Here is a 19,232-nt window from a genome sequence, read left to right as displayed (position 1 = left end):
TTAAATAGCAGGAAGGAGAAAGAGAAATTCAAGCTACATCCTTCTCAGCTCTTTCAGATGCGGCTGCAGATCTCCATGGTGACGGATTCCCCAAATATCCCCGTGCTGCTAAGGAGTGAGTTTTGGGGGGATGGCACGGCGAGAAGAGGAGGGGTGGATTGCCACTTTCCTGCTTACCCTGATTACCAGCTTGCCCTCCCCACCCACACTTCCCTCTACCCCAATCAAAAATGATCAACCTGTGAAATATATTATAATTTGCACTATAAAACCACAGAACTCCAATGTGACTTGAAATATCCTTCCAACACTTGGTAGGGGATATTCTATTCCTTGTAATGTATGGATGCACAGGCATCACCTATCATAATGTGTCTCTTGCTTATTCTAATGCAGGAGCTCTTTCCGCTTTTGATACACATAATCAATTTAGAATCGGCTCATAGGGGAAAACTATGGAACCATGCAGCTTATAATGTGTTACAAAAAAAGATTTTAAGCAGTTCAATTCAATGTATTTAAACGCTGTTTTGCAGTTTAAAGTAAGTGAAAACATGCAGACACATTTGTTCTGCCATGTGTTAAATCCCAGCAGTGAGCAAAATAAACATGCTTCATAAAATGTTTCCCATCAAGTGATTGCTGAAAAGTGTCACATGAAGGTATTTTAGAAGAAAGGCGTATGCAAAACTAGTCACAGCTCTAATGAAGTCCTTGAGTGACAGCAGAAGGTTTGCTCTGTGCTGGCTCCAACAGCAAGCATTGTGATGTCACAAAGCGACGGTATACGTTATCACAGGCACAGCAGTGAGGTTATTTTCTCATGGACCATGTAATATCCCTATAAAGGCCTATAAATCGTGTTCTTATTACACTCTAGTTGTGACATCACTGCTTGCCTGTAATAAGAACATGATATGGCTACTGTAACAGTAATAATGTATTACATTTGGGTTGTGATGTCCCAGTGTCTCCTTGTTGAGCACACATTGTGCGGCCATAAATGCTTTTCGTGGTTTCGCTGACCTCAATGTCATGTCCTTGACTCATTCTGACCAATGTGTACGTCATTGACTGTGTGTCCAACAATACATTGTTGTATAGTGAGCACTTAAATGGCAGGTTATTGTAAATTATAGCCCGGAGGAGTGACGTGACACTCCCCATTGGCCAATTTCTGGTTAATACGAGCCGGTACTGCTCATGAATCTCATAACGGGCCGGGAAATGAGGGGAAGCCACATGACTCCTCCGGTCACCGTCGCCAACAGGTCTCCCAGCACAGCACTCCCTCTCATCACGGGAGTACTTCGCTGAGAGCCCAGCCTCCTGCTAGCTCTATGGGCGGCACCCGACAGACACCGTCCGGGTCAGGTGAATCCTCTGCCCCTAACCCTCTCCTGGTGCAGGTTGGCTTCGCCCCATACTGAATCATCACTGAGACACACCTGGCAGAAATGGCCTGGCTTCTCCACCATCACCGGAAAAGCACCACTCACTCACCTTGCCGGGCAACACCCAGCTGATGCGGCCTTGGGGGAATCTAAGCCGCACCCTTCCCTCCTCATCATGCTGTACTTGGTTGCCAGGAACTAGCCAATTCCCAGCAACCACTTTAGACAGATTGTTTATTTGTTTATTATGTGCCCCCAACCTCACCACCTCCACCCCTAAAGGTCATAATAAGTTTATAAAGCATGCCATCCGCCTGCACCTGGAGTTATGGGCCTGTAAACTTCATTCAATATCCTTGCTGTGCTCAAGCCTACCTCTCTCGGTAGATCCCTTAGGCTAGGTTTAAAAAGCTTAATTATATTATATCCGATCTGAGAGATTTCTGTTCTTCTTGGTAGTGAGAAGATAAGTCTGATGGTGGAATTTTGAGTGACCTGTAATCTTTAAATTTGAAACTTTTGAGCCCCCATAAGAAGGGCATTGCAGTAATCGAGCCTGGCATCAGCCAATATTCCAACCACTGTTGCCCGGTCCTTCTCTGCGATGAGAGAGATAACTGGTTTTAAGAGTCTCAGTTGATAATCCACTGATTTAACCATTTGACTGACCTGAGATTTGCAGTCCATACTTGCCTGCCAAATGCAACCCAAGTTCTTCACTGCATCGGAATATCTTGTATGAGCACCAAATAGAGAGAGGCAGGGATTTGTTTAACCACATTTCCTACCAGTCTCTTGAGACCCAAAACAATGACCTCAGTTTTTGATGGATTCAGCTGGAGTTTCTTCTCCAGCATCCAGCTCTTAATCTTGCTAGCACAAGACAGAACCAGATTCATTGCTTCCTGTGGTTGATTAAGTTGCACATAAATTTGGGTGTCATCTGCGTACGAATGGTATGACAAGCCAAATTCAGTATATATGTTAAGCAGTGTTTGAATATAAATGCTAAACAACAGATACGTCAGCGAAGACCCCTGAACTACCCCGCACTCGACGGGCATGACATTTTAAACTTGGTCTCCTATTTTTACCTGCCGGATGCGATTGGTCAAAAAGGGCACAAACCATTTGAGGGCAGTCTTGTAATGAGGGTTTCAAAATCGACTGTGTCGAAGGCGGGCGACAAATCAAGCATGACAAGCATACTGATGGTTCCTTTGTCGGTGGCCCCCAGAAGGTCATCCGAGACTGACACCAGAGCTGTCTCAGTACCATGACCTGGTCTAAAACCTGACTGAAAAAAGTCGAGGATCCTGTGTTCATCTACAAAAGTGTGCAGTTGTTTTTTTCACCAATGTCTCCACAATCTTAGCAGGACATAACAGGCCGGCTATGGGACAATAGTTGGAGAGGACTTTATGATTCAATGTCAGTTTTTAGCAGTGACGTGAGAAATTCTTTTTTTAATTCTTGGGGAACACAACCCTGCAATCTTGAAGCACTTACTATGGTTTGTATTGGTGCACTAAGTGAAATAGCATGCTGTTTATCTAGGTAAGCTGGGATTGGATCATAACTGAAATTAGTGGGTTTCCGTTTTCCTAAAAGATCAGTGATTTCGTCAGTCCCAGCGGGAGAAAAAAATAATTTAAGGCATGTTCTCGGTAGGTGAGGGGGATTAGATATACTTTAACTAGCTTCGGTGTCAGCCGGTAAAACATTCATGTTATTTCTAATAGTATTACTTTTCTCTTGATAGAAGCAATTAAGCTCATTGGCCATAAAGATTGAAGCTGGAAGGCGAGAATTAATATTCTCGGGAGTAGAACAACGTTTTTATAGCAATAAACAGCGCTTTGGATCTGTTTTCTGCTGAGTCAATTTGTATTTGCAATGCAAGAGATTTAGCAAGCATAATTTCTCGTTTGTAAATATCCAAAGCTAGTCTGACTGTCAAACGGTTCGTTTTGTCTCTCGATTTGAGCCAACATTTCTCTGTTTTTCTGTATTGTCGTTTCAGTTTATTCAAATTTTAACTATACCATTGGTTATTTTTCCTTTTCCTTTCCTTAATGACTTTTAGCGGAGCAACGCGGTTGCACTTATTTTGCAAGCATATCATCAGATTTGAGTAGTGTTCAGTGCAGTCCATAGTAGATTGTATGTGAAGTAGGTCCTGTACAAGGTCATCGCTAGAAATACAATCATGGTCCCTTTTTCAACAACGCAGTTGTACATTAGTAATGGTATTGTATAACTGAGACTGGGATAGACTCTGTAATGGAAAGCTTACCAAGAAGTGATTGCATCAATTCACAGGGGTTATGGCAAAATTACCTAGGATCGAACCTCGGTAAATCACAGGGTCCAGAAAACGCCCACCCGTATGGGCAGGTAAATCTGAGAGAAGATGAAGGTCATGAGTTTGTAGGATGTCTAATAAATGTCTACAGTCAACATCCTCCAAGACATTAGACCAAATATTTAGATCACCCAAGATCATTCAATTGCCATGCTGGAGTGCCTGCAGTCCTAAGTATGCATCCAAGGCTTCCAGGAATGATGTGGCTGAGCAAGGGGGTCCGTAGCAGAGCAATAGATGGTGGGCTTCACTAGGTGATGGATAATAAGTACAAGCTAAGATTTGTGATGATGCATCCCAGTCAAGTGAATGAAAATTACTAACTTCTAAATAGGATTTCATCCCAATAGCCACTCCTCCCTCTCCTTGAGTGGTTCTATTCAGAGGTCGAAGGGGGCGGGAGCGGTCGGGAGCGGTGCTCTTATACTTTTTATTTTTAAGTTTCACTGTTCCTATACTTTCATTTTAAAAAGAAGCCGTTCTGGAATGGTATAGTTTTAAAATAAAAGTGTAGGAAGAAGTTGAAACTTACACTTCAGTACACTGCACTGAACATTCCCTTAAATAGCAGCTGTGTTTGTTTGGGGGTTTGGATTGTGCATGGGAGGGGGCGTGGTGATAGGGTTTGTACGGAGCAGGGACAGGCCGGCAGGGAACATAGTTGCACTACTTCTTTTCGTACACTTCGACCACTAGTTCTATTGTGCCACTTTATATGATAGGAGTCTGATACTAACAAATGGGCTGTACAGTTATCTGTAAACCACGATTCAGTTATGAGAAATATGTCGATTTCCGGGGAACAAATAATTCCATTGAAAACAATATCATTCTTTATTGCTGAGTGGGCATTTATGAGTGCAATCCTCAGTGGTGCTGTCGTAGTGCTGGTGTGATGCTGTACTTTTTCTGTACCAATATTGTGCAATATAATTTTGTTCGGGGCACGGAGCGCCAATGCACCAAAGGCAGTTTCGCGATGGGATAGTAAATCGTCCGCTAAGTAAACCCCATCTTACTATATGCAAATAAAATGTACACAAAAAAGTATCCCTAAGGGGGGGTAGAAAAAAGGCATAAAGGGGAGGCCAACAGATAATGTAACAGCATTCTGGATACTACGAGACTGACAAGTCACATATGAACATCATCAGAACCCAAACCTAGCTCTATTGGTTTGTATTTCTCAAGCTCACAAAAAAATTTGGGCACCATTTTCTTTCACACCTCGGTCATTTGATTTGGTTGCTTTTCACTCTCTTCACTTGAATTTTGAATGACACATGTACGTTTTTCCAGTCGATTGGATTTCCATATATATTGATTGCACAGAAACGCACAAATACAGATTCATTGGAGGAGGTGAGGGAATCCATGAATCAGATGAAGGCTGGGAGGTCACCTAGGATGGATGGGTTCTCTGCTAAATTCTTCCAGGACATCTCAATGACTCTGCCGCCAGTGTTGCGCGACCGTTTCAATGATCTGATTGTCAATGGGCATTCTCTAGAGTCTATTCACTTGACAGTAATTAGCCTTATTCTGAAACCTGGTAGAGGTTGAACGAAATGTGTGAATCACTGACTTATTTACTATTAAATGTTGGCATTAGGAGACTAGACAAGGTGTTTGCCTTCAGTTTGGGAAGGGTGATGTGTAAGCTGAAACTTCTGTCGCAAAGCAGACGTATAAAGTGTAGATTTGGTATTAAAAATAAGAAGAGATTGATAGACATCTTGCATACAGGGTAGAAGGGAGGGGGTGGTCGTGGTGGCACCCTTAATGAACCACGAAAGGCATTTGACTGTGTGAGCTGGGAATTTCTGGTCATTGCAAAGGTTTGCATTTGGAAAAAGGATTTGGGAGTGGATTGCTGTACTGTACTTAGATGCAGATGCTGGTGTGTCAACTAATAGAAAAAATACAGTCCAAAATGCTCAGGCTGGGAAGGGATACACAACAGGGATGTCTTTGCGCCCCACTTTTTTAACCTGTCACTGGATCTTTTGTTGGAGTATATGCATCAAAATACAATTATCCAAGGCATCTCCTTCGGACAGTCTTAGATAAAAGACCTGGCTTATGCCAATGATGTTGTGGTCACTGCATATAACCATGAGAGCATGCGCCAACATCTAATGGAATTACTCTCAGACTTTGGTAAATTAATCAGGCTATAAAATGAACTGGGGAAAGTGTGAGGTGCTTCCAGTTTCCAAAAATTGTTTAGGGAGCTCTCCAGGCCAGTGGAATGAAATGGGCAAAGGAAGGGCCAAGGTATCTGGGGATATAACTGATGAGGGATGTTCTAGAAATATGGCACACAAGGTTGTGAAAACATCTGGTAGTTAAGGACAACAGACAGAGATGGAAACACCTAAATCTTTAATTTTAGGGAAAGATTGACACTGTGAAAATGGCTGAGCTCCAGAAATTGGCTGACATAATTGATGTATTACCCTCAGTTTTATTAGAAAAGGACCTACAGGTGATCTTCAAAACCTTGGGGGAATGTTCGTGGGAAGAGGTTGAAGAACCAGATTTAGTGTTTCAGTTCTGCAGAAGGTGAAGGAGGTGAAGGAAAACAACTGACATGGCCCAGAGTGGCTGAGTTGAGAGCTGATCTGTCCAAGGCCTTATAGTTTGCAGGCACTGATAACTATGGAACAACATATCCCCTTAGTGAAAGCGCTGCCAACTGTGAAAGCTACCATAATCTATCCCCTTAATGCTCAGCAATTTTCTGTGCCAACCCGGGGCATTTCTGTGGGGAAATCCGGCTATCAGTCTGTAAAATAAAAAGCTTTATTGCAAGCCATGCATCTCTTCAGGAATCCTCTGAGTGGCGGATATATGGTATGGCACTAGTTATACTTATTTGCGTTGAAACTCCATGGGAGAGAAGGACAGAGACTTCGTGTTTTGGGAGACCTGCTTGAAACCTTGATCACCTTGACTTGTTCTGGGATTCAGGATCAACTGGAAGCTTCTAAGTTCTTACAACCTGTTGTGTCTCGGGCAGGGGTGCTTCAGGGTTTTATATGCTCTGCTCAGGATCACACAGGACCCAGCAATAAGTATTAGGAATCCTGGGAGCTTCACCTGGTCACAACGATAAGGGAGGCAGCGTAGAAGACCATCTGTGGGAATTGTGTGGGCAACTATTATCTTAATCTTAGGCATATCAGGCAGCAAATAATGCTGCACAATTGTAGATCCCCAGAGAAGGTGTTTGCACCCTGGTTAGGTAAAATCTGGTCATATTGGTCTTGTAAAAGGGAAGGAGGAACACTTGCATACATGTTCTGGAGCCGTCCTTGTGTTATGGTTTTTGTGTTTATTTATTTATTTATTATTATAGTTGTATTTTAGTTCATAGAACTTTAACAGCTGTAACCCTTTGTGAGAAGGGTTTTGAGCGGATTCAGCTGTGGGCTAAGAGAGCATGTTCCCTTGAAGCCTTTGATAGTAATGCTTAATTTAATACTGCAAGCTGTACCATTGACAGTCCATGCTCAGCGATGGGTGTATTGAGCCCTTACCTGTGCTAAGAAAAACATATTGAAATTCTGTAAAATAGACAGATGCTCTAAAATTGCAGAGTGGGCTATGTATATTGTTCAGCTTTCTAGATATGAGAAAATGATCTATGTCAGAGGGAGTAGATGTGGGACTATGGCCTCCCTAGGGACAGATTCAGTGAGCTGTCTGTCTGATTTGCATCCTGCGACACTAGAATGGTGGTCTCGCTTATCTGGTAGATATACCAGACACCCCACCTTATTTTGATGCTTTGAACTGTCAATCATTCCCATTTGACTATTTGCGTTTTTTTGTTTGCTTGTGGTAATCCTGTGGGCTGTGTGCATTTTATGTTTGTGCTGTGGTATTACCCTTTGATTTTCCTGTATGGTTGCACTGTTGATTGGGTTGCAGAGAATCAGGATTCTATTGTATGAAGTAAGGAACTGGGCTGGGGCCTGTTTGCAGACCACTTGACATTTTCTGTATATTGACTCTGGCCAAGTGTGGTGAATTTGTTCTATCTCATTTAATAAAAGTGCATTTAAATAAAAAAAACATGGCAGCCATCTTTCAGCAGTTTCAGACAAAACCTAACATCTATGCTTCATCCAAGGGTTCCAAATGTTCGTTTTTCCAACACGGCCATTCTGCTACTCATCTCTTCCGATTGCTCTTCTACATAATAGTGTATACATTCAAGAAACTTTGCATTTCTATTCATCCAGCCCCCTTACCAATTGCTGACAAAGATGAAACATTTGCAATTGGTGCTAATAAATGACAACTAGAAGGTGTCAGTGCCCTCTTGACTCCTAGGGAAATACTGTCCAAGTAAAAGCTGAAATGTCAGTCTTCAGGAGGGAAACAGGATAACATTCAGACATGGAAAAAATGAAGTACGACAAACAAACCATCTAGCAGCTGAAGTCTATGGTATGCCTGGTTTACCCACTGAAGAAGGCTGCTGTCGACTAAGAGAACTGGCGCAGGGAGTTGGCTTCAAGGAAGGGGCAGGAGTGCTTTCCAGGAGAGTTTTAAATGGAGTCCCATACGAAAACAAGTTCTTGCAGGGGAATGATATCACACGCCTTCCTTGCCATCTTAGCTCCCCGCCATGATTTTCATTGTTGCTCTTAGCAACACACCATTAACCTCAATTTGAGCTTAATACGGATAGATTACAGATTCAGATCACGTGTGTCAACCTGGTAGAGTGAATCAAATATTTCAAATTAAGTGTGAAGGTACTGTTATTTGCTGTATTTTATTTATCCATTACAACTAATCAGAAGTTGTTTCCTTGTAAACCCGTAACTTGCAGGGTTCGAAATTCATATTTGATAAGCAGGAGCTAAAATCAGCTCCTGGGTATCCAGCATTAACCAGTGACCAGGAGCTACCTTGGCGAGACCAATACATTGTGTTACGCAAATCTAACTTCCACATAATATGCACAAATATAATTGTGTCCGTTATGTATACCCACTCATGCTTTAAATGTCATATGGCTCTGTCTGAATGTTTATTTATAGATTGTCCAATATGCACAGTGTTGAATTCACGTAGGTGTGTTTGTTCAGCATCCGTTGGCTTGGGAGCTACTGCTAAGTGTTGGTGTCAAGTGAACCAGGCTCTTCTAGGCTACAAGCATGAGATAAATACCTCCCAACTCCCCTCCATTTCGAACCCTGCCTTGCCATTCTTGCCCCTAGTTTGGGGAACGGTAGATGTCACACTGCTTTTTGCATCACCCCTGTCTTGGTCAATGCTGCCTATTCCTGACGATGTAACGGAAAAACTGCTGCAATATGTGGTGAAAGCTCAAGGTATCGTGTATGCTCCGGATTCTAGCCTTCAACTGAGTCATACTGCCTATTCCGTTGTTAACTTGATGCAATGACGTGAGATGCACTATGTGCATACTTTAACAGGAGACTGGCTGAGGGGTTCACATCCCTGAGTTATTGTTAATGCAGACCAACCTGTTTGCGTGTAGACCCATTTGTAGAGCTGTTCTCGCCTATTTATTGCCTGATAAGATCTTTATTCAGGTGACAGTGTCTCCACTTGCACAATTTGTGTGCATAGGGAGACATATATTTGAAGTGAAGCGGTGAGCCGCACTAATCAATACGTGTCCTTAAACGTAAAACATACTCATTTTCTAAAGGAGTCCACTGTAATCATTAATCCATATATTTTAATTTGTCTTGTGTTTAGTTCTATTAGCACCCTGGTAGGGGCTGCCAGCCAATCAGGTGGCAAGGAACGCAGGTTTGAACCTCCAGTGAAATCCTGTGTTCCACATCGCCTGATGGCCGTTAACCCCTCTCCAGGCCGCCATCTTCCCCCCACCCTCAGTCCCATTTTAAAAAAAATTCCCCATCAACGTCAATTTATCTCTTTTCGGCTGCGACAGCACTGGTCGCCGCAAGCTGCACCTTCCTCTCAGCTCACAACAGCCGCCATGGAAAGGGAAGAGGGGCACCATACGGAGCCCCGCCATCCCTTTCGATGGCGGCCATCTTGGTAAAGGATTTTCCTTCTTACAACGGGACCACGCACGTGTTCCGTTGAAAGGAGGAAAATCCTTTTTTGTTAGCACACAAGTTACCGTTTCGGCAACCCAGGGTGCTAACAGCCTTAAGCCCCGGTTCCAAGGGCTGGAACGGGGATTAATGGCCGAAAGCCTTTGTTATTCACCCTTGCTTCGCTCGGGCCGATAACTTGAGCTGGCGGTCCTTTAACTCCCGTTCCTGCCCTTGGAACAGGAGCTTAACGCCATATTAAGTCATGGCCATTTAAACACTGTATACTAGTAATGGACCATCAAGCAGATTTAGTATTTAAGGAGAATTCCATTACCGTTTGATACTGTCCGGATTGGTCAAACATTACTACACGCATTGCAGTTTAAGGTACTTCAATAAGAAGTAATTTCTATCACTTACTTAAACAATCGGAAGACACTTTAATCGACTCCTGACATTCTGCATAGAGGCTTTTTTAGCTCAGAAAACAAAGCCGAGAGGTAAGGTTTCCAGCTTTCAGGGCCACCTCCTAACTCAATCTCAGGTACCCCTAATTTGCTTAGAAGAAAACTACCAGCTAGTGTGCAAAACGCATAAAGAGGATTAATGCTAAACTGGCATAGGCTTGGAAGTAGAAACAGGTGAACACAGTTAACACTTTTTTGGTAACGGTGGGCTGGATTTAAGAATAGATCAAGATAGGCCCCCATTCCGAGGTTGGTGCTAGTCATGGCGCTATTAGCCATTGCGCCATGACTAGCACCAATACCTGTACCGCCACTGACTTGGTGGTATGGGGATTTACCGGTCCAGTCCGACCTTGGCGGGACCGGTAAGTCCCCATTTGTAAAGCCATTCCCCATTCCCATTTGAGCCCCCATAGGGCTCAATGGGAAGGGGGAAGGCATCAATAACGGTACTGCAAATTGCGGTACCGTTATTGACCCCGGTATCCCTTTGCGGGTCCCATCCTTAGCGCCTGGTAAAACCAGGCATTAAGGGAAGGACCCGCAAAGGGACCTCGGAATAGGGCACAAAGGGATTACCTGCACCAGTGTCATTACCAGTGCCCGGTATCCCTTTGCGCCCACCTTGTAATGAGGGCCATAGTGTAATCAACATATCCGGAAGAACTAAACTAACAGGCTCATGTTTAGATGAGCATGCACCACAGCCAGCCTCCAGATCGGAATATGGAGGAAATGGTATCAAAGTTTCCCAGGGATTAAACATACTGAGAGTGCTGCTCTCTTTGTCCAGTCATCTGTCACTGGACCCCAAGGGTGCCCCCATTTCCTACAGAGGATCATACATGCCTAGGTTTCATCCATCTCTCTATCTCTCTCTCTCCCCCATCACTCCCCCTCTCTCTCTTTAGGCTCTGGGTTAGGGTAGCATGAAAGAGGGGCAATTCTCCAAGGAGGGGTGCCGGGAACTCCTGAAGACAGTCATAGGCTTTTCAAAGGACAGCTTCCATAACAGGACATGTATCTCCCTGCAATATCTCAGATGGTCCATACAGCATGCACTCCTCCCACTACCTCTCGGCTCTGGCTCATATCCTCTTTCTCCCTAAGGGGTTTAAGTCACCACTTTGAGATTCTCAAACACTCCAGGCCTGGCACCCTTTTTATCTGTCTGGCTATTGCTGGGGAAAATGTATCAATTTTCAACAGGAAGCCCAGTCGAACACAGACAGCATGTCTAACTTGCCCAGTTAAACTGACCAGCATTATGTTCTCATGTCATACATGCATACCTTGAAGCCAGTCTCCTATGCCATGTTACATAATACAAAGAAATAACTCCCACGGGAGAATGCATGTATTTGTTCCATGTAGCTTAACCTGTAATATCATTCGACCTTCTGTATATGTCTAATTCTGTACTATGAGTTTTTAACAAAATAAACATGTATGGATCTATTTATTCTTCATCATTGATCTGTCTTTGAATCTGTTTCTCAACCTTTCACAAAAATGTACACATTAATAAACATGAATGCTGTGTACCAGTTTTTGCCACATTGTTCCACACTGCACTACCACTTTTCATTATCAGGAACACAGTTGCCACACAATACCACTTTGCACCAAATGTTATGCTACATCCTTCCTATTATATGGTGCTACATCATTGACACGCTCTGAGGAAGGGCTACGTTTATGCTTGAGAATAAAATTGGTTCAAGCGCCACTTAGTCGCACAAAACCCTGCTTCTTGTTAAGCACTTTCCACACATCACATTCCAGCCACTGCACTACTTGATCATGTGTGTACGCATAATAAATAGCCAGAATATTTAGGTCAATGTCTACAGGCAAGGCTGTGGAAAAAAAAACTCAATGCATCACATTCATCAAAATTTAATATCTGCTCAGAGCACACTGCAACATGTTTATATTGTTCATCGTCCTTACTGGATATCTGGCTGATATCACACTCACGCCAGGCCGATATCACACTGGCGTCTTCTGTTTACTGAGGAATTCTGACAGAGGTATTCGTACTATTTTGCATATTTTCTACAGCTACGTCCAGGCAGAGGTTAATATTTTACAAACGTGATATAGTCAAAAAATAGTCCATAGGCGCTCCTTTGCGAGAATGAACACGGCTAAATGACCTGTTCTTTGGGAAGGTACCCACTGGAGAGTCCACAGCCACACTTTAACTCACTGTACCTTTCACAGAAGGGAAATACCCATTTGCCTATCATGCTTTGTCCCGCCCACATGGGCAGTCCTGCACCGAAATGCTATGGCAATTCTCTTCTGAACAAGAGTACCAACACGAACCCCATACACGTGTTTCAGCCTTGTTGGGCTCCATCAGTGAGGTGGAGCTGTGCCTCTCTGAGCACAGTGAGCAAGGGGTCAACGTCTGGATGACCCTAGGAAACTTAGGGTGACTAAACCTAAGTCCCTTAAACAATGAAAAAATAGTGCATAGGCGCCCCTCTGCGAGAATGAACACGGCTGAATGACCTGTTCTTTGGGGAGGTACCCACTCAAAAGTCCACAGCCACACTTTAGCTCACTGTACCTTTCACAGAAGGGAAATACCCATTTGCCTATCAGTCTTTGTCCCGCCCACATGGGCAGTCCAGCACTGAAATGCTATGGGAATTCTCTCCTGAACAAGAGTACCAACACGAACCCCATACACGTGTTCCAGCCTTGATGGGCCTCATCAGTGAGGTGGATCTGTGCCTCTCTGAGCGCAGTAAGCAAGGGGTCCACGTCTGGATGACCCTAGGAAACTTAGGGTGACTAAACCTAAGTCCCTTAAACAATGAAAAAATAGTGCATAGGTGCCCCTCTGCGAGAATGAACACGGCTGAATGACCTGTTCTTTCGGAAGGTACTCACTCGAGAGTCCGCAGCCACACTTTTGCTCACTGTACCGTTCATAGAAGGGAAATACCCATTTGCATATCAGTCTTTGTCCCGCCCACATGGGCAGTCCAGCACCGAAATGCTATGGCAATTCTCTTCTGAACAAGAATACCAACAGCAACCCCACACACGTGTTTGAGCTAAAATGTGGCTGCGGACTCTAGAGTGGGTGTCATCCCATAGAACAGGCCCTTTTTGCTGTGTTCCTTCTCATAGAGGGGCGCCCATGACTAATTCTTTGAAACATGAGTCTTGAATTTGCTATCCTCATGAAACATGTCTTGACCGGTTGGGGCTTATAACATCATAACTCTTTGGGGCAAATTTGCTGCCACTAGATACATGAACATGCCAAGCGCGGGGATGGACTGGGGAGCAAATCTGGAATCTCTCTCCATCCAATGAGAGTGTCATTCTTATTGGCAAATCTGGGCATTTTTCGACTAGCCGCTGCTGCTGGAAAACCATTAGAGTGTGGCAGTTATTCACACCAGTTTAACAGCGCACACTCAGAATACAATACGTACCCTAGAAGAAAGTGCTGAATAACTAAGCACTATGCACTCACCTTGACTTTACAGAGCGGCAGAGGAAAGAAAATTTACAGCTTATACCTGGGGACATCTCCTTCAGGGGTTCTCCCCACAGGAGGGTGTTACTCTCATATGGCCCAAAGTCAGAATCGGGAGAAGGGGCATTTGAGGTAGGTGTGGGGGGGGGCAATGACTTTGGGATCCCAGGTGTTGGGATTAGTGGAAGCATGCACGAGAAAGAAAAAGTCATGTGGAAAAATGACGTCCTGAAGGAGGATAACGAGTCTGGCAGGCAGGGTGAATCAGAAGGCCCTCGGGTGACACCTAGGATAGAAGGGCCTTGAGTGAAGAGTCGGCTGGAAGAACTTGAGGTGCACAGTGTGAGAGAAGCACCTGTTGTGCACAGAAAGATATTCCCTCTTGGGTGCATAGATGATTGAGATCGATGAGGGCCGGTGGTTTGGGAGAGAAATCTTTGGGTACCTCAGGGGAGCGACTGGGGCTGAGGCTGTCCTGGAAAGGAGAGGGCTGCAGGATTGCAGAGTGGAGGGGAAATTAACCTGCAGGGCTATTGGCGAGGAGAAGTGATATAGGGCTACACAGTTAAGAATACATACTTATGATGAAAAACCCTCAAGAATGAAAAGTGAGATTTGGAACTAGTTATTCCAGCAACATGGTTATAGATTATTAGTGAACACCCGTGAGGAAGGAAAAAAAATCATGACTACCTGGAGTGCAAAATATTCCAGTAATATACCCATTGCAAACGTCTCCTAATGCTGAGGTATACACAAATACGCATTGCAAATGTCGCAGACAAGACTCTACACAAGGTGCTTACTGATCATTTGCATGGTCCGAAAATGGCCATACACGCCTTTTTGTGGTTCCTGTGTGCATATTGTGTGCTGCTAAACGTTATTATTTCACAAAGGAGAGAATAAGATTGCAGCATTCGTTAAAGCAGGTATACCCTGGCATCCACTAAAAGCAAGTCAGCCGGGCCCTCTCACTGCACATGCGAAAATAAAAAATAGTTGGCCATATGATCCCCATCCGATGCCTGTAATAGGCCACCCGAACACCAGGGTAGAAGGATAGCGTAAAAAGGCGCATGGGCAATGTGGAGACCTGTTTGAAGGTAGTGTTTTCCTAATGATAGGTTTTGAATTGGGTTTATTGAAATGAGCGTGCTATATTTGTCACTGTATCTGCTTCTAACTTAGCAATTGAGCACGCTATCTTTGTTCTGCTTTGTAAATGTGAGCGGTGGGACTAAGCTGGAGGCAGAATCAGTTTGCTCAATTTCTTGCTACTACTAAAAGAGCAGTCACAGTGCAAAACGCATTCCCTCTATGTTTTGCAGCAGTCTTTGCATAGTATGGTTATGTCAACAGACAAATACAATAGCACAGGCACACTTCTTTTTCAGATCCGCCAGAGCTCCTGAAGACCATGCAAATGGTGTTGGTCCGCGGTATTAATCCCAGTAACATAACAGAACATAACATGTACGTTGCTAGAATCTCGACCACCACAATGCCTGCCTTGGGGTGAGTTCATGTTTCCCCAGGAGGCAGCAACATGTCCTCCGGTTCCAAGCTAGGGGACAACTATACAAGACACGCACATAGGTCTGATGATGCGTCAGAGAGACTGGCAACATGATAAAACAACCAGGAGACCGGCAGAGTGATGGAGCAGTCCGTCCATAGGCAGAGTGGTGTCGTAAAATAAGAACTTGGTAGAATATTGAAGCAAAATAAAATATCGAGAGAATGACTAGCAAGCAATGCTGGACGTACATAAATGATAGAGGGAGCGAATGAAGGAGCAAGTGATTCATATATCCAGCCACAAGTGCAGGAAACAGCGGATGCAATAGTGCTCATCTTACCTTGACACTGGAAGCCCTGCTTTCCGATGCCCCTGAAAATGGAGAAAAGCTACACGTTAGCACAGATTAAGCAACGTGCAAGCACCCACTACTAACATTTCACAGATTCGGTGCATGTAACGCTGCCAACGCTCATGTGCCTGTCATGGCTCACATGACTAAATAATGTTGTATAGCGCACAGAGTGAATTCAATTTCCTCAAGGTGCGCATGTCAATTTCAGTAAAATAAGGCTGTTGATTTTCAGGGACGTCATTTAGGGGTCGTCAGAGGTCGCACCTGCGAGCCCTGAAGTCTCCCTTGCTACCCCTGTGGTCTCCCTTGCTACCCCTAAACATTTGTTTGACAAATTCAAGCTCATGGGCTGTGTCAATGCCATGTGGCTCTTTGTTTCTAGAGGGCTGGCTTTCAGTTGAGGTCTCTTAAAGAAAAACAGGGGGTTCCACAATTGTAACACTTTGAGCAGTGAACCTAAATAAGAAAGAATAGGAATAACAAATAATTTGTCTTTGTGGAGGGACAATAATTGCTAGACTCATTAGAGGTTTATTTCAGGTACACTTCGGAGGGTGAGTCACTGATTTTGTCTGTTCTTAAACACCTCAGATTCACAATGCAGACAAAATACTCCAAAAAGCATTTAGAGTACAATAAGCATCCATTTCGGACGATGTATTTTGTTTCACAAATTGCAGTAATAGCATGTTTATTTTCTGCCGATACATATGGTGATCCATTCTCGTATGAAATGTTTATCACATTACAGTGATATTGTAACCATATTTTTCATAGTGTACTTAGGAACAATGCTATGTGATGCCACTTCCTGTTTTGTCAAGAGGTAAAAGGTGACATTGCTTCCCGTGATGTCACTTCAGAGTGGGGTCAAATGGCATGACTTCCTGTGACATCATCAGAGGTCAAGGGTCATGTGATTTCACTTCCGCCACCCCTGGCATTTTGGTGAAATGACGTCCCTGGAATTATTGCTAGTCAAGGGAGCAAGATCGAAAGAATTAGATAGGGTTGTCAAGTAGCTCCATATCACTGAGGCATCCTACCTTCAATAAACATATTTTGATAGAGGCAGCGCAAACTCAGTACTTCATCCTTTCAACGTTTTGATTTACACCATTTAATGCAGTGCATGAGGACGGGGCAGAATAAACTGCATCTGCGCGAATATGACAGAGGAGTAACCAACAAGGAACAAACTATTAGCAGAAGGCAAATGATGTCAAAACTTTGCGAAATTACATCAGAGAGGCATGTCGTCATGTATTGAGGGGGTACTGAGTGCCAGAGTCACTGGCCAACAGTCGAGAATGATTTAAGGCGTTGGTCTTGCTGCAGCTGCTCCAGCAAGGAATGGCAAGGAGAATGTCAGAAGGACTCTTGTAACTGATGGACAGCAAAGTTAAACAAATAGAGGTTGGGAATGCCTGCAGTGTCATTTGTGTAGAGGGAGGAGAAATGGGTGGATCCACACCCACTGCTGTTTTTTGTTTTGCTGCATCCTGAAGGAAATGGAGCATGCAATGGTAGGTGGTGGGCCAAGATGGGCCAAGTAGCACACGTTTTAGTGAAGCTGAGTGGAGGTTTTCCTGAGAAGGGAATTAACAAATGTGGAAATGTCTCCCTGCTCACTACAGGTGAGGACAGTGGGACGTAAAGAGGGTGAGGTTATCTAAAATGAAGGGAGGATGATATCCCTCATGGTGTATGTGACAAATCAACTTTCGGGTCACCAATGGCCCAGGAGTAAATATTGGTTTCTAAACCATCAATCAGCCCCACACCCCTAGTACACCATAAGAGATCCGAACAGATTGTAAACACAAGCAAATTATAAACATCCTTGTCCAATTTTGGTAATTTGGATGGAATGGCAGGTTTATCTTCGAAGGTCATGAATCGTTGGTTAGTTGCAACACAAAGAAAATACAATTATTACCCAATGATAAAAGGGACTGTCCAGTCAAGGTTTTTTTTTAAAATATCTACTTTATTTATATCATAACAGGCATTTCTAGCAACACTATGAAACACAACCCACCCTGTAAAGGAATGCAGAGGACAGACAGTTTCAAAGAAGGAAAACGGATGCAATCTGGATACTGACAGGAGGGTAGTGTCTCTAGGGGCCTTCCTGGAAGGACCAATGGGAAATAACCATAATGTTCCTTGGTGCTCGACAGGGTTGAGTCAGCTTCAGGGTGCTTTGCAGGCTTCTTGACAGAGTTCAAGAAGGGAGTTAGCTGTGGGTATCAGGCGGCGGGCGAAGCTGGACGAACGGCTGCAGGCTGTTCTACACAATGGATCGGGGCAGGAATCGTTGTCTCAGTGCTGTTTGGCAGGTCTGAAGCACGATTGAGATGTCTCAGATGTCTTTAAGCAACTGAAGCTTTGCAGTCGGTTGTAGCTCAAGGAATTAGACTGGCTTGAAAATGTCCTTTAAGGCGGACATCGATAGATGCTCATTGAGGCACTTCTCAGAGCTTCTTCAATGGGTTTTTGTCATCCTTTAAAACGGACAGCCCAAAGCTGAGGAGTGTGTTGCACTCCTTCTGAACGTACACAGCACACAGCAAGCTTTCTAGGAAGGAAGTCCTTCCTAGAAAGCTTGCTGTGTGCTGGCTGGATACTGGTTCTGGAGAGGCTGGAGGGTCCTCTATATTCAGTATCTTCCTCTGTACCCTGGGAGATGTTTAGGGGAGGGATCTTGCTTCCCTCTTTGGAAATCCTGCCCCATCCTTCACTGGCGGAAGATGTACGGCAGACTGTACCTTCAGCCAGGTCCAATGATGAGCTCTTCTAGCTACTCCTTGCAAAGTCTTCAGATGATCTGCCAAAGGAGGGAGTCGACCCTCTTTTAAAACCCACTGAGCCACTGTGATTGGTGTAGTCTAATAATACCGTGATTAACCAATCCCGCGGTCCCTACCAACAATCTCTGTATGTATGTGTCGGAATTCACCCTACTTCAAATCCTTCCCATTCATTCAGAAGTGGGTGTCAGGGCAAGAAACAGTGCTTGAACGGTAAAAGCCTGTCACTTATACAGTCGTCTAGTAGCCCGCTTCATCTTCGCCGTTCCCAGTTCCATAGATATAAGAGATACGGGTTACTAAGGCAACTCTGGCGTCCATTATGCTCCTCCTACAATGTGTCACGTGGAGGACGTGGAGTTTAATTCCCATGGCAACCTATATAACACTTCCGGGTTGCTCACCTCTCCGCTTCTGATTTTGAATCATTCGCGGTTTTGCTTTGCTTCATCTCCTGTCTCTTGTGAACTTTCGTCTTGCTCCTGTTTCTTTGCATTACCCCTGTGATTCCTTGTGACCCGTGATGGGGCCCCTGAGGGATCTTCTTTTGTGCAAACAAGGCACAATCACCACACACAAACTGATACGCCAGACATGAGGTTGTATTCCCAAAATCTAGGGTTTATTGCAAAGCAAATAGTCTCAGTTGGCCAACTGGTCCCACGCCTCGCGACGTGTGTCTATCAGACCTTGGGGGACGCAAGAGAGCGAGATTCATACAACAGTTACATATATAAAAAAAAAGCATCTAGTAATCA

General features: G+C 44.2%; 1 protein-coding gene across 1 annotated transcript in view; it reads right to left on the bottom strand.

Moving 5' to 3' along the window:
• Positions 1–19,232, bottom strand: part of PRKCG (protein kinase C gamma) — a 1,699,783-nt gene that overhangs the window by 1,404,680 nt on the left and 275,871 nt on the right. The window contains exon 2 of the mRNA XM_069637367.1: positions 15,647–15,678. Within this exon, the coding sequence (XP_069493468.1) occupies positions 15,647–15,678 (32 nt within the window). The remainder of the gene's footprint in view (positions 1–15,646; positions 15,679–19,232) is intronic.

This window comes from Ambystoma mexicanum, chromosome 1q (genome assembly GCF_040938575.1).
Source record: "Ambystoma mexicanum isolate Mex_15411 chromosome 1q, UKY_AmexF1_1, whole genome shotgun sequence".
NCBI classification, from domain to species: domain Eukaryota; kingdom Metazoa; phylum Chordata; class Amphibia; order Caudata; family Ambystomatidae; genus Ambystoma; species Ambystoma mexicanum.
Note: the sequence above shows the minus strand (reverse complement) of the source record. Positions and strands in the feature narration are given on the sequence as shown.